Source organism: Penicillium brevicompactum (genome assembly GCF_028827555.1).
Source record: "Penicillium brevicompactum strain IBT 35665 chromosome Unknown utg000003l_segment0_segment0, whole genome shotgun sequence".
Classification (NCBI taxonomy): domain Eukaryota; kingdom Fungi; phylum Ascomycota; class Eurotiomycetes; order Eurotiales; family Aspergillaceae; genus Penicillium; species Penicillium brevicompactum.
In genome coordinates this window covers 3571580-3591069 of record NW_026623206.1, presented here as the reverse complement: position 1 = coordinate 3591069, position 19490 = coordinate 3571580, and the positions used below count along the sequence as shown (strand labels likewise).

The 19490-nt window shown below is 47.8% G+C and overlaps 9 protein-coding genes across 9 annotated transcripts; 7 read left to right on the top strand and 2 right to left on the bottom strand.

Moving 5' to 3' along the window:
- Positions 1 to 322: 322 nt before the first annotated feature.
- On the top strand, positions 323 to 1014 carry N7506_005232 (uncharacterized protein; the record flags this gene model as incomplete). The annotated part of the gene is made up of 2 exons (XM_056954526.1): positions 323 to 359; positions 437 to 1014. The coding sequence occupies 2 exons, from the start codon at positions 323 to 325 to the stop codon at positions 1012 to 1014; spliced, it is 615 nt and encodes a 204-aa protein (XP_056813415.1).
- Positions 1015 to 2607: 1593 nt separating this feature from the next.
- Positions 2608 to 3231, top strand: N7506_005231 (GNAT family N-acetyltransferase; the record flags this gene model as incomplete). Its single annotated transcript, XM_056954525.1, has 1 exon — positions 2608 to 3231. One exon carries the CDS (start codon positions 2608 to 2610, stop codon positions 3229 to 3231), a length of 624 nt encoding a protein of 207 aa, XP_056813414.1.
- A 1444-nt stretch (positions 3232 to 4675) lies between these two features.
- Positions 4676 to 5148, top strand: N7506_005230 (DUF3759 domain-containing protein; the record flags this gene model as incomplete). The annotated part of the gene is made up of 2 exons (XM_056954524.1): positions 4676 to 4691; positions 4766 to 5148. 2 exons carry the CDS (start codon positions 4676 to 4678, stop codon positions 5146 to 5148), a joined length of 399 nt encoding a protein of 132 aa, XP_056813413.1.
- Positions 5149 to 7131: 1983 nt separating this feature from the next.
- Positions 7132 to 8078, top strand: N7506_005229 (uncharacterized protein; the record flags this gene model as incomplete). Its single annotated transcript, XM_056954523.1, has 2 exons — positions 7132 to 7148; positions 7394 to 8078. The coding sequence occupies 2 exons, from the start codon at positions 7132 to 7134 to the stop codon at positions 8076 to 8078; spliced, it is 702 nt and encodes a 233-aa protein (XP_056813412.1).
- Positions 8079 to 8208: 130 nt separating this feature from the next.
- On the bottom strand, positions 8209 to 12687 carry N7506_005228 (uncharacterized protein; the record flags this gene model as incomplete). The annotated part of the gene is made up of 3 exons (XM_056954522.1): positions 8209 to 11501; positions 11559 to 11630; positions 11697 to 12687. The coding sequence occupies 3 exons, from the start codon at positions 12685 to 12687 to the stop codon at positions 8209 to 8211; spliced, it is 4356 nt and encodes a 1451-aa protein (XP_056813411.1).
- A 1116-nt stretch (positions 12688 to 13803) lies between these two features.
- On the bottom strand, positions 13804 to 14718 carry N7506_005227 (GIY-YIG nuclease family protein; the record flags this gene model as incomplete). The annotated part of the gene is made up of 1 exon (XM_056954521.1): positions 13804 to 14718. The coding sequence occupies one exon, from the start codon at positions 14716 to 14718 to the stop codon at positions 13804 to 13806; it is 915 nt and encodes a 304-aa protein (XP_056813410.1).
- A 1795-nt stretch (positions 14719 to 16513) lies between these two features.
- Positions 16514 to 16699, top strand: N7506_005226 (uncharacterized protein; the record flags this gene model as incomplete). The annotated part of the gene is made up of 1 exon (XM_056954520.1): positions 16514 to 16699. The coding sequence occupies one exon, from the start codon at positions 16514 to 16516 to the stop codon at positions 16697 to 16699; it is 186 nt and encodes a 61-aa protein (XP_056813409.1).
- Positions 16700 to 17289: 590 nt separating this feature from the next.
- On the top strand, positions 17290 to 17529 carry N7506_005225 (uncharacterized protein; the record flags this gene model as incomplete). The annotated part of the gene is made up of 1 exon (XM_056954519.1): positions 17290 to 17529. The coding sequence occupies one exon, from the start codon at positions 17290 to 17292 to the stop codon at positions 17527 to 17529; it is 240 nt and encodes a 79-aa protein (XP_056813408.1).
- Positions 17530 to 18627: 1098 nt separating this feature from the next.
- Positions 18628 to 19285, top strand: N7506_005224 (uncharacterized protein; the record flags this gene model as incomplete). Its single annotated transcript, XM_056954518.1, has 2 exons — positions 18628 to 18693; positions 18749 to 19285. 2 exons carry the CDS (start codon positions 18628 to 18630, stop codon positions 19283 to 19285), a joined length of 603 nt encoding a protein of 200 aa, XP_056813407.1.
- Between the last annotated feature and the right edge of the window lie 205 nt (positions 19286 to 19490).

Sequence of the window (19490 nt, the reverse complement as noted above, 5' to 3'; positions counted from 1 at the left end):
TTTATCATGAAGTAGATATCCTGGAGAGTCACGGAGTAGTTTACACAGCCATAGACGGCACAAGCCTGACCCGGGGGCCAGAATGAGTGGGGAATGAATAATGGGGGCTAAAAAGTGGCCCAATGAGGAACAAGAACTTAGTACAGAATAGGCTCGCACTGTCTTCCTTAAAAGGAAATTGAGTTGCTGGAGCTAGATGAGGTTCTTGAATTCAAATATTTAAAGGTTGCTCCCCTGCCGGAGTGTAATGGTATATTAAGCATCCGTTACTTTTCAACACTTTATATTCTACCTTAAATTTTCTTGATCCCCACCAGCAACAATGAATGCAGAGTACTACGGAACTCCCCCCAAAAGGGGTATGGCTACTCTGGGCCTCCGCCCACCCAGGGCGCTCCCCAAGAATATCAGCAATCATATTCGCAACACAACCTAGAGCCTCAGAATCAGTATCCTCAACCTTATAATGAGCAACAGCAACCACTCGCCCCTGGCGAGGGCCAGGACGACGAACGTGGCTTTGCTGGTGCCCTCGCTGGTGGTGCTGTCGGTGGTTTTGCTGGACACAAGGCCAATCACGGCTTCCTTGGAGCCATCGGTGGTGCGATTGCTGGTTCTATTGCTCAAGACGCCTATAAGAAGCACCAGCATCAAAGTGGACAGAGCTTCCCTCCCAATGGCGGCCCCTACCCGCAGCAATACCCCCAGCAACCATATCCGCAAGGACATTCATATCAACAATATCCTCCGCAAGGTCCTTATCCGCCAAGTCAATTCTATCCACTGAATCAGTTGCATCACAATAGAAAGTCTGTCATGAAAAGGCAGGAGGAGGTAGAAGAGCTTCAGGACAAAATGAATCGTGTTTCCCAGCACATGCAGCAGGGTCCCTCTCACCACAAGATGAAGGATCTGCGGAAAGACATGGAAGACTTGCAGAAGGATCTGAGGAAGGCGCAAGAGGACTACCAGAAAGAGTTGAACAAGGCGCTAGACGACGATGCGAAGCACTGACGACACTAAGCTTCACAAAAGCATAAGATCGTATGCATGGATCGGGACTCCAGGTGGGGACTGTCATGTTGAGAAGGCCTGGAATCATGTACTCCGGCAAGTCTGTGGGACTTGCGCGGACAGGCACGCATACATCATAGGGAATGCGATCTGCGTGTTAAAACCCAACCTCGCTTAGGGAGACACATGACCCACTTCCTGTATTTAGACAGGGAAGAGCTAAGATTTGCACACCTCAACGATTAGTTCAGCTACAATACTACTCAAGTGCTCCTACTGTTCCGTTTATCTCCCGGGTCCAAATAGGTACAGTTCCTAGCGAACTGAGGTCTAAAACTCCAGTGATGATGTCTATATAGCAAAATAGTACTAAAACCCGAACCTTAAACAGCTACCCCGCATTCAAAACATTGTTAGGTAGAGTAAGATCAGAGGAATCATATGTCTGACTTTTCAAGAATAATGGGGAATGGCGTCAGATCAACTACCTTCTTTCTGTGACCAAGCCATTCTTTGATTTTATAGCAGAGATTTCAAGACAAAAGGTGGCCATTGATATGGATACTAAACAAAATATAGCTCGAGGTCGGTTCCCAACCTTTGACCTCTTTAAAGCTTAAAGTGATGTGTGTACTTGAGACCTCATTCAAAATTGCTCTTTTTGTCAGGTGTACTCCGTAGTCGCAGGACGTGTCTTGACTGATTTTCAGGACGCTTTGACGGACGCCACATAGTCTCAATCATTCTCTGTTTAGAAACAACAGAGGCATCTTACCCCGCAATCTTGTGTCTCCCTCCAAAATGATCTGTGCCTTGTAAAAGTATCATCAAAATAATCGGGGTGCCAAGAGAGATGCACACCCTCTTACACACCTTCCCCAGCACGGAAGTCTTATTGCATGCGGCTGAATGAATCGCTTTTCTGTGCTTTTCTCGGTCCTGTAGCCATGTTAAATTACGCGGCACTAATATTTCAAGGTGAGTTAAAGGTTTTACCACCTTTGATTTTAAAATAGACCCAAACTGCTTAGTTTCTTGCTCTAAAAACGCGATTTTGTGGAGTTCATTCGACTTCGTACGGACTACATGCGAGCCGATAGCAAACTTTCACCATTTATCGACATCCCTGCAATCCACCGGAAGCCCGACTCTTGTCCGGATAACAGCGAAATCGGTAGTTCCGAGTCGCAATTTCTATTATTGTTATATTATCGTAGATTCAAATTTGAACTAGGGCTTATTGTGGATTGACTCAAACAAAGAATTACAATTTTCAAGTTCAATCTATTTCTCTTTTGACTGCATTGTTCGTTTCTCTACAAATTTCCTCACAGCTTATTCGTTGCACCTGCAGATTCCAAATACGTCTTTCTGGTCATCTTCTTCCCTCATTCACGAACTTCTTCGCTCAATATATTTCTCACCAGACTACTGTTCTTACAGCGTGACTTTCTTGTGTGAACTCAGTTTGTTACATCTCAAGATCAAATACGCGGTTCTACAATCAGCTTTTCCTCTACGAATTTCCTCCCACCTATTTTTTACTAGACCGCTTTTCTCACAGCACTACAGTGCTTCAAGAACTCAGCGAACATGTCTTCTTCATCAGCTCCATTCACGGCATCGCCCACTTTCTCAATTCCCAGTGAACACCTCTACATCTCTTACTTTTTACCTAACGACCCCGAACATTGTGCCTTCCTCGTCAAGCTATGGAACACTGAAGAGTTCATCAAAACTTCTGGTCGTACTGGAATTGACACCCCGGAGAAAGCCTCGAATTTCATTCGCAATCGCGTCCACTCTGACTACGCCCGAAACAATTACAGCATCTTCCTAGTCTCGCTCAAGCCGGATGAAAACGCAACCCTATCAGAATGTACTCCCATCGGTACCGTCTCACTTATGAAGGGCAACAGCCCGGATTCATACCTGGCACCTGACATCGGGTATGCGATTTTGCCCGAGGAGATGGGAAAGGGATACGCCACTGAAGCGGCTGTTGCGTTGCTGGAGTATGCACGCAAGGAACTCGGAGTGGATTCAGCATTCGGATTCTGTGCCCAGGACGACCGTCACAGCGCGCGAGTGTTGGAAAAGATAGGGCTCGAGTTTCGAGGCGAGAAGAAGCTGAAGGTCTTTGAAGGCAAGGAAAGTGCTGTCTATGTGCTTCCTGGGATGAGTCAAGACCTGACGGTTTACAACCTGCATGATTGAGTGAAAACTTCTGAGCATAAGCTTTAGCCTATGAGAATTAGCTTCAAGGGCTTCGTGTTCCTCGTGTTGGGCAGGACTCAAACCCCTAAGGGGTTGGGCTAATGCCTTTTTCTTTTTTTCCCACGTCATTTTTTATCTGAGGACTTGCACATATCTCCGTCTGAGAACTAGTCTCGAGCTGGGCTCGTTCGTGTCACGAGTTACCACCATATCGGATGTTGGATGGAACATTGAGGCAAAACAGTCCCGGAGAGGTTTAGCGCCCGTTGTCCGTGTGTGCGCCTCCAAGTGCGTGGTTCTATTTAGTCCTCGGTCAATCCTCTCTATGGGGTCCCATGGGTAGGGAACCGATGAATTGAGCATCCAATGGAGGCGCACCGAGAATCACAAGGTCCTCCATCTAAGAATTGTTCCATGTTGCGTAAAATCTAATACCATGCAAAGCATGGGGTGATTAGCCGTCGTCTCAACTCGATCAAGCTAGATGAACAACACATCGGGAAACTCACCGTTGGCATTGAACCCCACTCGTATGGAGTGACCTCCAATCAGCTATTTGCACACGCCACATTTGGGCTCCCCCAAGAAAAGTGTCGCCAAAGCTTGTCTATCTTGGCAAATGGTTTCGGAAGCCGATCGGCAGCTGGCGATTCGAATTGCGGTCTTATTCTGGAGCCATTGAGCCGAATCCATGGGCGAAATGAACAACTTCTTTATGGTACAAATTGAGAATGAAGATCAAAGATGAAAATCTACCTGCGTATCAAGTTTCGGAATTCACTCTTTTCGCATAATGCGCAACGTTGTGCAGCCTGCTTGTAACTTGAGGCGCAGTTGGATCACGATAGCCTCATTCTGTAGGATCGACAAATGATTTCGCTGTACGGAGTAATCCAGTCAACACAAAGACACAACTCATTCATGACTCTCCTATCCATTCCAACCAAGTGTTAAATTGAATGTGGCAGTGTTTACCACGCCCCTCCGTGCCCCTCAATTCTCACCTCTAGCTAGTAGCTCCCTCGCCCCACTCAGAGGGAACAACCCCACGGATCGCCGTCATTGGTCGCCACCAAAGCCATGGGATTCAGGTATAATATACTCCGTGCACACTGTATGGACTCTTGATACCATGAGCAGACGCGGTGAAGCCAGTGTGAAGCTGCTATGTGGATTTATGGGATACTGTAGATGAGATCGATCTCACAAGTTTCGGGTGTCAACAAGGTAGCTTAATGTGATTTGGAGAACAACCAAAATGGAGACACATCACCAATCAAGAGCTGTGGACATGACGATGAGTTGTTTGTACGCTACTCCGAGAGCCCCTCCCGAGGTCCTAAATAAACCCCTCATCACCCTCTTCTCTACTCCTTTTATTCTCTCTTTCGCCAAGGCATTTTCCATCCTCGCATATTTAAACCATCAACTATAATTTCTCATCATGGGTTGGTTCAGTGGTAAGTTCTTACCTAAAATCGTATTTCTGATAATCGCCCGAACTGTCAACTGAATCCCAGCTTACTTTAAATAGACGACTCCGACCAGGCGAATAGCTACAATGAGTACAACAGCGCTCCAGTTGAAGAGCACGACCCCAGCCTCATCCATGAGCTGATTGCTGGTGCTGCCAGCTACGAGGCCGCTAAGGCCTACGAGAACCACGTTGCCGAGAACGGTAATTATCCACATCCTTTTGATCGATTCGCTGTGGTGAATAATGTGGTACTGACACCTGATGTGAAACAACTAGGTCCCCCTGACAGCCATGCACAGGCCAAGGAGATCATGGCTGGATTCGCTGGTGCTTTCATTGACCGCGAGGTCGAGACCAAGGGACTGGATCTCATTGACCGCGAGCGGGCCAAGTATGAGGCCCAACAGCACATTGACTCTGTCAACGACGGCGAGTACTAGGAACTCCCATATATGCAGTTTCAACGTGAATAAAACCTTGGAAAATTCTAGGAATATCATCAATATACCATATTCTTGTTAAAAGTCACCCGGAGCTTTCTTACGATTTAATAGCAACTTTTCGAGGTCATTCAATACAGCAAGCTTAGTTTTTATTTTGCGACACGCAGATTCGGATACGGCCCATGCCCTTGTTTTTGGATGCTCTGCTCAGTGAATACTTATTAGTAGTAGGATATGAAAGGCCAAAGGAGCGGAAAACCAAAGTTTGCTGTACACCAAGAGTAAACATATCTGTCGATCAGATCGTCGATCTGCAGGAATGAATCTGTCGGTAGCCAGGCCTCGCTGTGCTCTTAGTGATGCCGGATTTACCGATCTTTGCGGTTGTTTTCGAGCGAATAATCCAAGCACGAATTGGGGCAGGCCTTGGGAATCGATGTCACCATGCATGATTGCCTATCTAAATTGACAGGTCTGAAGATTTCACTGGGATTCGTTTGTTGAAAGAGCTTTGATTATCGGAGGTGCGATGTGGGATCAGGTTGCGCTACATTCCCTGAACCCAGTTCCGCTAGGCGTGCATGATCCACGATCCTGGGAGAATTCTCCCTTCTCCTCGATTCGAGGCTTGGCACCCAGGCTTGGTCTGTTGCATGGTGTCAATTTCGTTGACAGCCAGACGGTCACGGGTCTTCTTCCCCGTGCCGTTTCTCGACGCGGGTTACAGACGTCAATACAGAGCCACACGATAGGAGAAAACGTATGGACCTAATATCAACCAGCGAAGACGACAGGGGCAACAACAAGGAGAATGGAAGCATGGCGTATGTGGAGGGAGAGGCTAGACAGCCTCGCTTGCTGTCGGCAGCGGTGTTTGTCTGGTTTGCAGGGTCCCCGCGCCTGCTAGATAGATGGAGATAGGGAGCTTCCCGCCCTTCCTCCTTTTCTTCTCGTCTCCGACAGCAACATGCAATTGATGTTACCTACTGCTCCTGTGCCTCGTTCGATACTTGCGCTACAAATTCCACGGGCCCACGAGTGGTGCCGAGATCGAGTTGCCTTTCTTTTGCATCTCATCAGTCCTGACGACGCACGGGCCACTTCCAACGGCAGCCAGGGCTTCCTGAGTGTTGGACGCATGGATAACGCTGAAAAGGAATCGTTCACAAAACCAAAAAATGGTCAATGCAGTCAGTCCAAATGATCCGTTCAACAATAGCATGCCTCGTCGAATGTCCCGTGGGATGAGGATGAGTTTAGGCTCTTCTCGTGGAGATGGCCGCGAAGGCGATGCTTGACCGCCATCATTCCGACTTGCCCGCAGATCCGAACGGCAACAACAGGTATCTCATTTTAGTCAGGCAACGGAATATGCACCCGTTCCACTTTGTCAGACCTCTGGTCTCGAGCTTCAAAATTGACTTGCCTACATATACTCCGTACCTGTCTCGTCACAGACGGACAGCGGGACGGGTACTCCGTAATCGACCCGTGGACTGAAGAAAAAGTGGGGCTCAGAGAGTAATTTGATTGGATTGAGTTTAGCATGTTACACAGCGTGTGGGAGACCTCGGGATGCATCATAAGCGGAGTTCGAGGGGCCACGCCGCAACGAGAGGTACGGAGTAAACAAGAAGCAATGCAGGCCTACTGCTCTGTACTCCGTACTGTTTCTACCTATTGTTACGTAAAAGACCTCGAGAACTGCTGTATCGATTTTATGACATGGGACATTCGCTTCCAAGGTTTCAATATATGTTTCAGTCATGGAACTACGGAGCAAAGCTTTAGCGACTTAGGTAACCTTCGCATATGACTTCAAGGTTGTAGGGTATAATGAGTCTGACAATTTTATCTGGCGGTGTAATGATCTTGTCATATCTTGCATCACTTAGACTGTCTTTTGTACACATCGTATGCGAGTAGAATATGTACACGAGAGAGAGAGAGAGCAGAGGATCCATGTGCAAATATTTCATCATGCATATGATCGGGAAGTAAGTACACGTAGCCTGGCTTGTTGAGTTGTTGTACTATATCTTAAGTGCCAAATGATTGATGTCATATTCTCTTCTACCTACGTCCTCTCGGGAGAGCGTAGCAGGTGACATAGCCATTATCAATCGAAATCAGACCAAAAGCTATATATACCCCTTTGTCCACGAGATGTTCTAGTCATCAAGTTCACTATTACGTAGGTAAACAATCATTTCCTCCATTCCCATATCAAACAACTCCAAAGCCTATTCACTATTTCTGGAGCCTCCATTGACGCTGGGTATATTGAGCCCTCGAATGGCAATGGATATGTCTTCCAGGGAGACCGTTATGCCTGCATCAAGGTCATTCCCAACACGACCATCGACCAGATTGTCTGGGGCCCAAAGAAGTATTTCGAGGCCTGGAAGTCTTTAGTCCAAGCCGGATTCACCATGGTTGACGCGGTTATCCCAATTCCTGATGGCACAGGTGCAATCTGGGTCTTCAGTGGCCTTCAATACGCTCGAATCAATTTCAAAGAGGACAAGGTTGTCTTCGGTCCAGCTTCTATCGCCGAAAACTTCCCCTCGCTTGTTAAGGCAGGGTTCCCTACCATCGATGCGATTTTGCCCACCCCAGGGGAGCCCAAGCATGCCTACGTGTTCTACAAGGACCGCTTTGCGCGCATCACCTTGACTCCTGGAAAGGCCGAAAGCTCCATCGTCAGTGGTCCTGCTCCTATCGCCGTTCACTGGCCAGCTCTTGCTAGCTCAGGCATTCACCGTCTTGATGCGGTGATCCCCGCCCCGGGATTCCCGAGTGATGCGTACTTCTTCCTTGGAGACAAGTACGTTCGTCTTACGGTTGAGCCAGGCAAAATCCAGGAAAAGCTTGTATTCGGACCTGCATCGGTTGTGAAGCACTGGCCTGCGCTCAAGGATCTGTGATTGCATGACTGCCCATGCATGCCTACAGGGGCGAAATTTCTGAACGAGTCACCATGGTACCATTTATATATGTCACAGGAAATGATTCCAAGTCCGAGATGAAAAATCATGAAAAGAGTAAGAATTCAAGTCATGTAGCCCCAAGATAGACTCGCTCTGGGCTCCTCAATGCTGGATCAATTACCGTAAATCCCAACAAGGCAGACGTATCGTAGCCGAGACTTTTGTGAGCATTCCAAATCAACTGATATGTTAGCAATGTATCTTTGTGTTCAGGCCCAAGAATCTGCTCCTGGCCACGAAGTGCCCTTTTAAGGAACTCAAGGCTATCAGCAAATTGATGTAGACCGATATGAGAGTTGCCAACAGATTGAAGGGTCCGCAAAAACTCTTCATTCTTAGGCAACATAGCCTTCTCTCTGCCGGCAAGAGCCTTCCGATAGAACTTTAAGGCCTCAGTATACTGACGTTGATGAGAATAGACGTATCCAACCCACTCAAAGGTTCGCAAAGTAGTTTCATCCTCGAGCCCAGAAATCTTCTCTCGACCAATGAGAACCTTTCTAAAGACCTCCAGACTCTCGGTATATCGATGTTGATGACAATAGAGCCTCCCTATTTGACCAAGGGTCTGGAAGGTCTTATCATGGTCCGATCCAAGAACTTTCTCCCGACTGGCCAGAACCTTCTTATGAACCTCGAGACTCTCGGTGTATTGATTTTGACAAGAATATAAGCCTCCTATTTGCTCAAGAGCCTGCAAGGTTGTATCATGGTCCGGCCCAAGAAGCTTCTCCTGGACGGCCAGAACCCTTTTGAAGACTTTCAGGCTCTCAATATATTGACCTTGGTGAGAATAGAGGGCCCCTATCCGATTAAGGGCCTGTAAGGTCGTATCATGCTCCGGTCCAAAAAATTTCTCCCGACCGGCAAGAAGCTTGTTGTAGATATCCAGGCTCTCAGTATAATGATGTTGACGAAAATAGATCTCCCCTATGAAAGAGAGGATGTTCATGGTCTCCTCATGCTCCGGTTCAAGAACCCTCTCCAAGCCGTTGAGAGCCCTTTTAAGGAACACTAGACTCTCAGCATACTTGCTCAAATAAAAATAGGCTACTCCAATGTGATGAAGGGTGAAGAGAGTGTTCTTGTGCCCCGGCCCAAGGACCTTCTCCTGACCAATAAGAGCTCTTTCAAAGAACTCTAGACTCTCAGCATGTTCGCCTAAACGATAATGGGCTCTCCCAATAAAACCACAGGCCATCAAAGTATCTTCGTGCTCCGGTCCAAGGATTTGCGCCCAACCTGCCAGGCAATCTTTGAGGGGCTGAAGGGATTTCTTGTATTGACCGAGCTGCCAGTACGTGTAGCCAAGTTCAAACAAAATCTGGTACTTTATTCGGTCCTCCCTTTGCTCAACCGTCCTCAAACCAACAAGGTAGAATTCAACAGCTTGTTCAAGTCTGCCTACTCTTGAACAGAAGTAGCCCACGTTAAGGAGAACGTAAACGGGCATGCTTGATCCATACTGTAGAATCTTATCGAAAAGGAGCTGCATAGGATCCGTAAGATGTTTGGCTTTCTGAAGATACGCAAGCATCCCCAGCACTAAATTCGCTTTCAATTGCGAAGACAATGGCTCATCTCCTCGAACCAATCGCATGATCTGACGGGGATTCATTGATAAGCTTGAATTGGGAGCGGCGCAAGAACCCGGAGCTTCAGCCGGGGGTGACACGGACAATCCCCCTAAGTAATGAAGAGAAAAGCCAATTCGCTCAGTCCGTGGGTCATCAACCCCGAATTCTTGTGCTCGTTTCTCAAAGGTGATTTTCAGACTAGCAGATGCCACGACCAACATTTCCTCGTGCTTGTCGCCCAGCCAGGAAAGGAATTTCTCGCCTTCGTCAGAGTGGGAGAGAAGAGAATCATCTTCGATATTGCCAATCAGCAAGATCTCCCACCAAGCTATCCATCGATTTGACTTGAGAAAGTTCCGAAGGTCGTTCAACGTAGAATCTGTTGGCAAGCCCGACTGATGCAAATGAGTATGCAGGTAGGTAAATGAGTAACGAAGAAATGGATGACATCGTTCGAGCTCAGAAGTGTTATCCTGGTCATGCACAGGAGAATCATCGAGACACTCGTCAAGGTACAACATGCAGGCCGATGCAAGCGAACTGTGTGAGCCCTCCGGAGCCACGCGAAACTTCATCGTCTTACGACGTTTCCCATAGTTTGGCCATTGTTTCTTGGGCCTCACCAGGAACTCCTTCACAGAAAAATGGACCAATTGCAAGCAACCATTCACGATATTGATAAGGTCACCACATAGATCTAGTATCCTCTGATCTAGCCCCGGGATGAGACAATCTTGAAGGGATTGCGTGTCAGCTTTGGAAGTGGACGAGGCATCGGCAGCCAGCAAATGCTGAACTTCAGCTATGCTCAATGGTCTCTGCGAGACAACAATGAAGGCGAATAGCCTTTGAGAAAGTATCAATTCGTCTGGCTCCAGTGTTCTAGAGAGTCTAAGAAAGAATTCTTCGTAGATTGATTCCAGGTCGCGAGGCAATTTGTTGAGTCTTTTGATGCCATGGGCCAATGGAAGCGACTTTTCCAGGTGAACAAACATGAGCCTGACCCATAGGAAATTTCCATCGGATTGCTCTTGAAGAGACCTGAGGACCTTTTCACGCACGTCTTGTTTGTTAAGGATTGCAGATCGGTTGATTCCCATTTCAATGACTCGATCCACATCATCCTTTGTTAACGCAGGGTGTACCTCAATTTTGTGGCGGATAGAGTCAGCTTGGTGAAATGAATGCTGCCTTCCAAGCAGGATGAAGCGAAAGTTTGACCGGGCCTCAAGAAGAGCGAGGACTCTTTCAAGCAATTCGGAAATTGGATCCATACTTTCATCCACACCATCGACGATGCAGTAAATCGGTTCTGAGACCAATGTGGCAATTTCATTGATCCCCGTCCACAAATCAGATATCGTTGGTTGACCCATCAACATCAAAGTGGAAAGAAGAGATGTGCTTTGTTTCTGTATGACAATTTTCACCAGCTGCCATAGAAGTGAACGAATGAGTCCGTTCGACTGTTGATGACTAGCATTCATGCCGGAGAATGTGTAAAACAACGTAGCCACTTTCTCATTCCACAACCGATCCACAATGGCAGAAGCTAGAATGCTTTTCCCGCTGCCAGGAGGGCCGTATATGCAAAAGACTCTGTCTGGAGCCGATAAAAGAGATGAATCATTCCAACAGAGGAACGTCGGATTTGTCCAGATCCAGTCACATGTCCCTGGCAGCCTCCTTCGGGCTTCATCCTGTTGGATTTCTCGGACATTCGGTGGTTTCAGCCACGCTTCGAATTGCATTTGTAGATCCTGCTCCCGTTTTTGGCGGCTCTCTGGGCATTGATCAGCACCGACAGTTTAGAACGGCAAGCCGGGCATTTGGGGTATACCTTTGTTGGACTGTTCCAGCAGTTCAGTGTTTGCCGAGGTGTTTTCATCGATGCTTTTGAGCTTCTTGGAGACTATCTGAAAACATCAGATGCTTTCCCTTCGGTGTAAAATGCTTGGTCAATCATATGAGCTCTTACCGGTTTCCAGCGCACGAGCAGCTATAGGAGGTAGAACGTCCATATCAGATGGCTCGATCAGACAAAGAAGCTCTTTCGCATATGCCGAGGCCACCGCGATCGCGCGATTTCTCCATTCATCGTTTTTGTGAGAATCTGAGTAGTCGCTGATTCCTCGAATCACAAGACATGGGAAATTGTTCATCATCCCGGCTGCTTCCATTTCGAAGCACATTATCAAGTTCTCATAACGCTGGTCGATCTTTTCCCTTTCGACTCCGTTCTTCAACACCATGTTTCCCGAAGCAATGATACCGTAGTGCACACGTGGCTTGCTTGGTGACTTGCGGGGCTTTCGTGAAACTATCGCGTGGGTGTCGCAAGAATCGCATGTCTCGGCCTCGGGGATGTGAGCGTGGTCAGCTCGATACAAGTGATCAAGAGCCTCACTGGCTTCGGGGTATGCGTAGTCTTCGCCTAACTCATCGACAATCCCAGCCATATTGTTTTTCGGGTTCTTCGGTCTGGTGTGAAGTGTCTCGAGCTTGGTGACCGCAGACAAAACCTTCATAGGTGGCGCAGAGAACCAGTCCTTCCTTTGGATATCACCATTGCCGTTGAGCTTACCGTAATCGTACTGTACGACTCCGGTATAGATTCCACGAGGATGGCTCACCACAACATCTCCCAGACGGATGTCTTTCCCCTTACCTGGCACACCCCCTCCGATGCCCACAAGAAATGCAAATCTTATGTTCTTGAAGGTGCGACGCATGTTCTCTGCAACGACAGCAGCTGGACCAGTTCCTGTTTGCCCTCCCGGCAAGCAAGCCATTGCAATTTTGTGCCCGCCAATCTTTCCTAAATTATACACGTTGGAGTCCTCTCGAGGTAATGACTGCGGCATCCCATGCTCCTCATCCAGCATGGCCATGGCTACCTTGAGCTCATCACTCAAGGCAGATATCCACCCAATAGTATATTCATCGTTTGAGTGAGGTGACGTTTCCATCGAAAGTATAGCTTCAGTCGGAGTGTGGGACAGTGGAAGGTCGAGATGATCGAAGAAGGGTCAAACTTCTCGCAGTCCAAACCCCCAGAGGGGAGGGGAAGATCACATGAGGCTGAGGCTGAGGCTGAGGCTGAGGCAAAAAAAAAAGGCAACTGACGTGGTTGGGTACCAAGTACGGAGTAGGCAAAGCGCGATGCAAACCCCCGCGTGGAATGGCTCCTTCTCACAGGCCAGATTTTCATTCCTGAAAGCATCAGATAAAAAAAGCCACCATATGGACATTGAGTACTCCATAAATTCATGGAGGATACCGAGGACTTTGTATTTCTCTATTCATTTGCCAGTGTTCGATCACCACATGTGGAGTGGAAAAAGGGGATGGATGGTTGAAAACACCCCTTGTGCTTGTGGCCTTATGAAACGGGCATAAATACATAATCGGTCCTGGCGCGCCAAGACTTTTTGTATGAAATTTACAATACCTGACTGTACCCACTAATTTCCGTTCCGCTCACTATGTCAATTGTAGTACGGATAATCAACACCATAAAAGTAGTATCTCGTTCAATTTTCGGCATTGACCATAGACAAACGGCAGCTCATGTTATAGTCACTGCATCAAACAGAAGCCACTCAGGCATCAATAGTGCATAGGAAGACTATGCTCCCCCGCTACACTAGATAATGCTCAATTGAAACATTTGGGGCTCTTACTGCGTCATAGTGAAAACTCAAGTTTGCTCAGTTGGCCACCCTCTAGTATGCCCGGCGTCAATCTGATTCTTGGAGCGTGGAATACTAGTAATTAGAAGTAACGATGCGCAATTGACAGCGAGAAGATAAGTATATGTACAGACAATATTGCCCTTGGCAATTTCATCCTACCTACTTGAAAGTCAACTGCTAGGAGTAAACTTCTCAAGTCACGCGGGAAGTCAGTCTTCTTAATCCTATTCCAGAACCCATCACCTGTGCCTCGAAGGTGTGAGATTAAGATTTATGACTGCCACGCATAAGTCATGCTGATCCAACTCAACCTCATGGACTCTCGAGTGCTTTGTGGTCGATGGGGAACTTGTAAAATTCGAACCCGGCAGAGAGGAGATCGAAGATTCCTTACTCCCTCTTTTCTTTTTTGGAGTTGGACTTGTGATCATTTTTCGTCGAGTTGGCTTGCACCCAAGGTAGCTTTTTTGAAGCAGGAAGGGGTAGCCTTTCTTTGGCCTCTTTCGTGAGTCTGCCTTGACTGTTGTAGGGACAAGTCTTGACAAAGCTAATCCATTTCTCCAAACAACCCAGTAGAGTTTCCTTGTCGATATCAAGCAGCTCCATGTGACAAGTATCGCATTCCTGACAAGCATTTTCCAACATGTGGTGCTTGTTAGAGAACTCCGTCAACAGTAACTGCTCGACGCGATTCGCATAAGGCACCAACTCCATTGTCAGGACTTCAATTTCGCGATAACACCGTCTGTGATACACAAAACGTTCCAGTTCAGGATGTTTGCCGGTAAAGCCAACCTTTATTTTCCCTGGTAGGTCAACGGGACATACAGCATATATCCAGCCGGGCGGGCTAGAAGTCTTCTCAACGGGTTTTTCTAAGAGATTTGTAACATCTTGGGCCACTTGGGATTTGGGTATGGTGAGTGTACGACGCAGAAGTCCAGTGGGCGATGATAATTGGCTGGACGGCTTTGATGCAGCCGCTTCTGCTCCGGATGCCCTATCATCTGACCCCCTTCCGTTGTCATCTCCACTTTCCCCAGTATGCGCGTGGTCAGTTCTGAGATTGTAACACTCCTTCACCTTCGCAGTGATAGAAGCTTTCTGCTCAGCGAAGTCTTTCAGCCACTGTGCTATAGCATCGGAGTTGCACTTTTTGTGAAGGCCGCACAGGTGGATGTTGGCGAGATTTAGTAAAAGTTCGAACAGCCGAGCGGCGTCGCTGTGTTTAACAGAAGGTGCAGTGAAGATCTCGAGATTTTGCGCGACGATTGATCTGGCCTCATCGGGAGTTTTGTGGCTCATCTGGTGCTATTGACCTCCAGTCGTCACAATGTAAGCGCATTGAGGAGGGGTGTCGGCATGGGTCCAGCCAGCCAGCTCTGCCAAAGAGCAAAATGTGGGCAGGGAAGGCATCAGAGTCAAGTTTTGGTGCAGACAATAAGTGATTTGGTTTCTGAAAGAAAACGGTCGAGGTGAACGAGAGCTACGGAGTGGACAGGAGTCTATCGTGTGGTTAATTTATAGGAGATCTGTTCAGCTCCCTGCCACAAGATCTCTGATTAAATTAATCCAGCCGGGGTGTGAGGGCTACGAAACGAGCAGGCAGCAGCGTCTTGGAGGCTATGTAGCTCGAGGCGCAGTTGATTGAGACAGGCTTGGTCTGAAATGGGCAAGTGGGCGAATTCGGAAATTTGGGGACAGGGAATATCGAGCCAAAGGCCAGATCGCTATCCAACGTGATGGACGAGAAAAGCCGAGATCGCGAGATCGCGTACCCCGGTAGGGAGTAGTCTTTCGTTCGGAGATCAGGAGCTTATCAGGTTAGCCTTGTTAGATTAGAAGATGTGATAGTGGAGGGTGCGCATTTCATCACTCCCTAGACATGGGTTCTTAGCCGCTATAGCAAAGCTAAGTTTCACTTATTTTGGGGGCCAAACCACTCCCGAGGTCCAAGAGGCTCGATTTTGTTGAGCTTTCCAACTAGACTAAAAGGCCTAATATGTCAGGTATCTAGGGTTCTTGATTCATTTTCAACAGATTTCCCCAACATCTGCAAATGTATATATTGGGACAGAGGAATCTTGCTATTTCGGAAGTCTCACATTTAGCTAGGATTTTTTAGCTGAGTTCATCCGTCTTCAGCCTTGCTATCAAAAGGTACTCATTTAAAAAACACCAAACATCAACCTATATAGAATCTAGGGAATAGGGAAACGTACTCCGTAGCAACCATACAACTTCCATGGGATTAGCCTAGGCTTGGCATCACGTGGATTAATGTCCACGCTCCCGACTCTCTTTACTGCCACCCATGCTCTGCGTTGGCTGTGCCTAATACCTGGGCCCACCATGACCACTTGCTCAGGTGGCCGAGTGCGCCATAGCAACGGCCGCCGACCCACCCGTGGACTCCCAGCCATCTACTCCATACTCCGTGCTCCGTGCCAGGAGAGCCTTGTAAACCTCGGAAATAGCCAGCTGTTTTACCCTGGAGCTTCACGCAAGATTCCTACGCTCCTCCCATGACGGTAAAACAAATAGCTTTTCTATACTAGGCAACCCTCCCACTCTCAGGTCGGTCGGTAGGGCATAATGCAACACACGACCATCGGGGCAGGCGAAAGACCAAAAAGCCAATGGTATCTTTTAAAATGCCCCTTTATTTGCAGCATCCATGGACGCATGAAACCGCGCCCATGTCAATTCGGGATTCTCTCAGTCTGTATGTTCATGGTCATACCGCCGCGAGAAACGCGCTTGAAAAAGGACGTTGTTCAATGGCCCCAATGTCTCAGTTCGGAGACCGATTTATCTCTCATTCGGAGTAGTCTTGTAAATACCATGCTTCAATCCTTGCTAGGGCATTAATAAATGCACAAGAGCCAGTACTAATGCAAGCGGGCACACACTGCATGCGTGGCACGGAATAAGTCACAGGCCATTACGCCGTCCTCCCCGGGGCTAAAATTCCTGAGACTGTTTTTTTCTCTCCCCTTTCAGAATTGACCTGTTCAAAGGATAGGGTCTCGCGCATACCCACTATCAATCAAGTCGAATTGTCGATTCTTTTCAAAGCTTCCTGTCGCGTATATCTGAAATGGATTCGAATGCTCACAATAAAAGGCTGCCCCAGCCAGAAGAGGAAATCGAAGTCATCATGCCCGTTAAATTCAGCATCTTCGGTAAACCTATCCACCACAACTTGACTGATATTAAGGACCAAGTTTCTAATCAAAACCCACCCAAAAACGACAAAGCCAACGACGTAGGATCACCGAGTTGATTGAAGAAATGCGACTCGGGTTAAGCAAACGGTGGAACGACCTGGGGAGCGGCCAATCCAAGGTATTGGTCGAAATTCATGAACTCGTTGACCACGTCTTCTGGGAATTAAAATATGGCCTCTTAGGTACGTTCGTGGCAAAAGTAATCAAATAATTAATCAAACTAATCTCTCGGGCCTGCAAGTCGCCCGTTTCCCATCATTACTGATCGAGAGCCTTGAGCACCGCAAACAAGACACCAGACGATTAATGGAGGCATCGTTGAAGCATTTTGAAAGTGAAATGAGGTATCAATATCATGCATTGATCTTTAACCCCGTCTCTCTTGTCTAATTTTTCAATAGGAGCCTACGCGCCAAGACTCCAGAGTCTTATGAGTCGTCTTTCATAGCGCAAGAGATGATCCCTGCTTATCGCGCGGCGGCTTCAATTGAAGGCAAGTATCGTTAAACCGCCTTTGCATTTCACGGATATTGGATGATAAGTCAAGATAGACTCCGGAAAAGTGAGAACTCTCCGTGAAACAGTTCAAAGCCGGATCGACAATGGAACACTGTTCCGGAATATCATTTCAGCTGCTTCAAAGGAAATGAAAGATGCATCTCAAAAGGCCGCTCACGGAATGACACAAGGCTTTACTGATAACGTGATTGCTCCTATAATTGGAGATATCCATTCAGTCTACTCGACCATCACCCCGACGAAGAAGCCACTTGATGAACGTGAAGGACAGCCGTTGAAGGAGCCCTCGTCGTCTTTGCCAATGCTCCAAATGAAGTGTCGCTACCTGGATCAGCGATACAAATGGATTATCAAACAGATTGAATAGGTCAGCGATGAGAGGAGAGTCTAGCCAAAATTAATGGAAATATGATTATTGAGGAGCGATGATAAAAGCATCAAATGAGCTGTAGTATTTGGTCTCAGGTCAAGTTTGGTCGGATCCTGTGGGTGCCTGGTCTTTCAGGCCCCTCGCAGATAAGGCGCGTAGATCGAGAGAACTCCTCCCCTATTCCCCCTCTCCTCTATCTCCCTTTTCCTCTTCTTGAATCAAACTACACCATATGATCGAAAATCTCTGCTTTTGCTATGGTCTACAAATTTTCTGTTGAGAATCGCACGCAACCTGGGCCTGATAATGATATCGGTCAGCGACATCGAAGGATGGAGAAATTGAAGAGAAATTAGAGGCACGGCAGAAAACGAGGTAAGGATGAAGGAATTCAATGTACAAGAAGAGCTGAGAGAGCTGGGCGCGGGTTCGCTTACGGATTTGGCGTGGATTGAAGGCTCATGGGGATCAGCAGAGGGATCAGTGGTGACACTGAGCGGTTCAGTGAGTTTGCCTGCCTGAATTCAATCACTACAATTCTCGCCACTTGGGCATATGAATCTTGCAATTGAATAGTTCATACCACCTATCGCTCGAATTGGTATTAGGACTCAATATTGCATGGGCCAAGGCACGGTCAGCCTCAAGCTCGCAGTCGATTGCCTAAACCGCTCTAGCGCCATTTCAACACTGCAAACTTTCGACGCCCCCACGTCCGATCGAATTTGCCAATTATGGAAATTGGTATACTTACTCACTGTCAATCTCGCATGCTCTCCGGATGATCTCAACGAAATACGTTCCCGGAAAAGTCATAGAGATCAGCTGCGCGGTACGAACGACATGCGATTCGTCAATCAGCACATCTTGCTTTTTGGCGATGTCCATGAACATTGCCTTTTTATGGGAAAGATCTGAAGAGCTGCAAAGCTATACGAGAATAGCTCGAAAAACGATCTGATCTCAAGGTGAAGCGGAAGACAAGGGTCCAACTTTGGTGAGGTTACCCAAGTCTATAAATCCCAGGCTGTCACCCGCATTTACGTTGTATATTCAAGCAGATCGATATCATCTCTCAACCAATCCATTTCTACCATGCCTTCCATGAAAAAACTTTTATCTGTCGCTTTGGCACTCGCCGCGGCTGCCAGCGCCTCTACTGTGTGCTTTCCGTGCCCCTTCGCAGGCTGCGAGAGAGCTTCGCTGACAACCTTAGATCACCGGCGGGATTTCAAACGATAACAGCAAGTGCCCCAACAACTGGGTCGACGTTCAGAGCGATAATGATGAGAGGTGCTGCTACGGCTCTCTCTGGACCGAGGACAACGATACCTACTGTTGTGTGCGCGATGTCGCCGCCGATTTCTCCAACAACCTTCGTGTACGCGACGAGTCGACCGACTGCTATCCTTTCTGTTCAGATACTAGTGACAGATTCCCCCACGTTACAGCTCTCAACCTGCCCACTGGCCTACCTTCGTGTGCCACTAAAGTCCCCTTTACCGCGAGCGATTACTCCAGCTTGGTCTCCGCTGCATCATCCTCACTGGCAAAACAGGGACCTACGACCAACTCGGCTGGTCAGACGACCACTAGCTTTGCCACCTCTACTGCAAGCTGCGGTACGACGTCTACCTCTTCGGAAACCGGCTCGTCGACAGAGTCTTCCACCAATGCTGCTATGCCCGCGATGACCGGTGGAAGTGTTGCGCTTGGAGGAGCCGCTGTGATTGGCGCCATGCTGGCTTTATAATTTGCTCTTCGATGGCTGCGAAGCTCATGATGCAAAGTAGCCCTGGAAACAAATCATCATAGCCTCCAAGTCCGCTCCACTCAGTGTACGACACTTGGACAATACCCAACAAAGGGAAAAGGTTCCAGCCTTCGAAGTCTTGGACTCAGTGAGCATTTCCAAATGTATCGAGGGTCACTGCAGACGTATCATTAGTACATTTGAT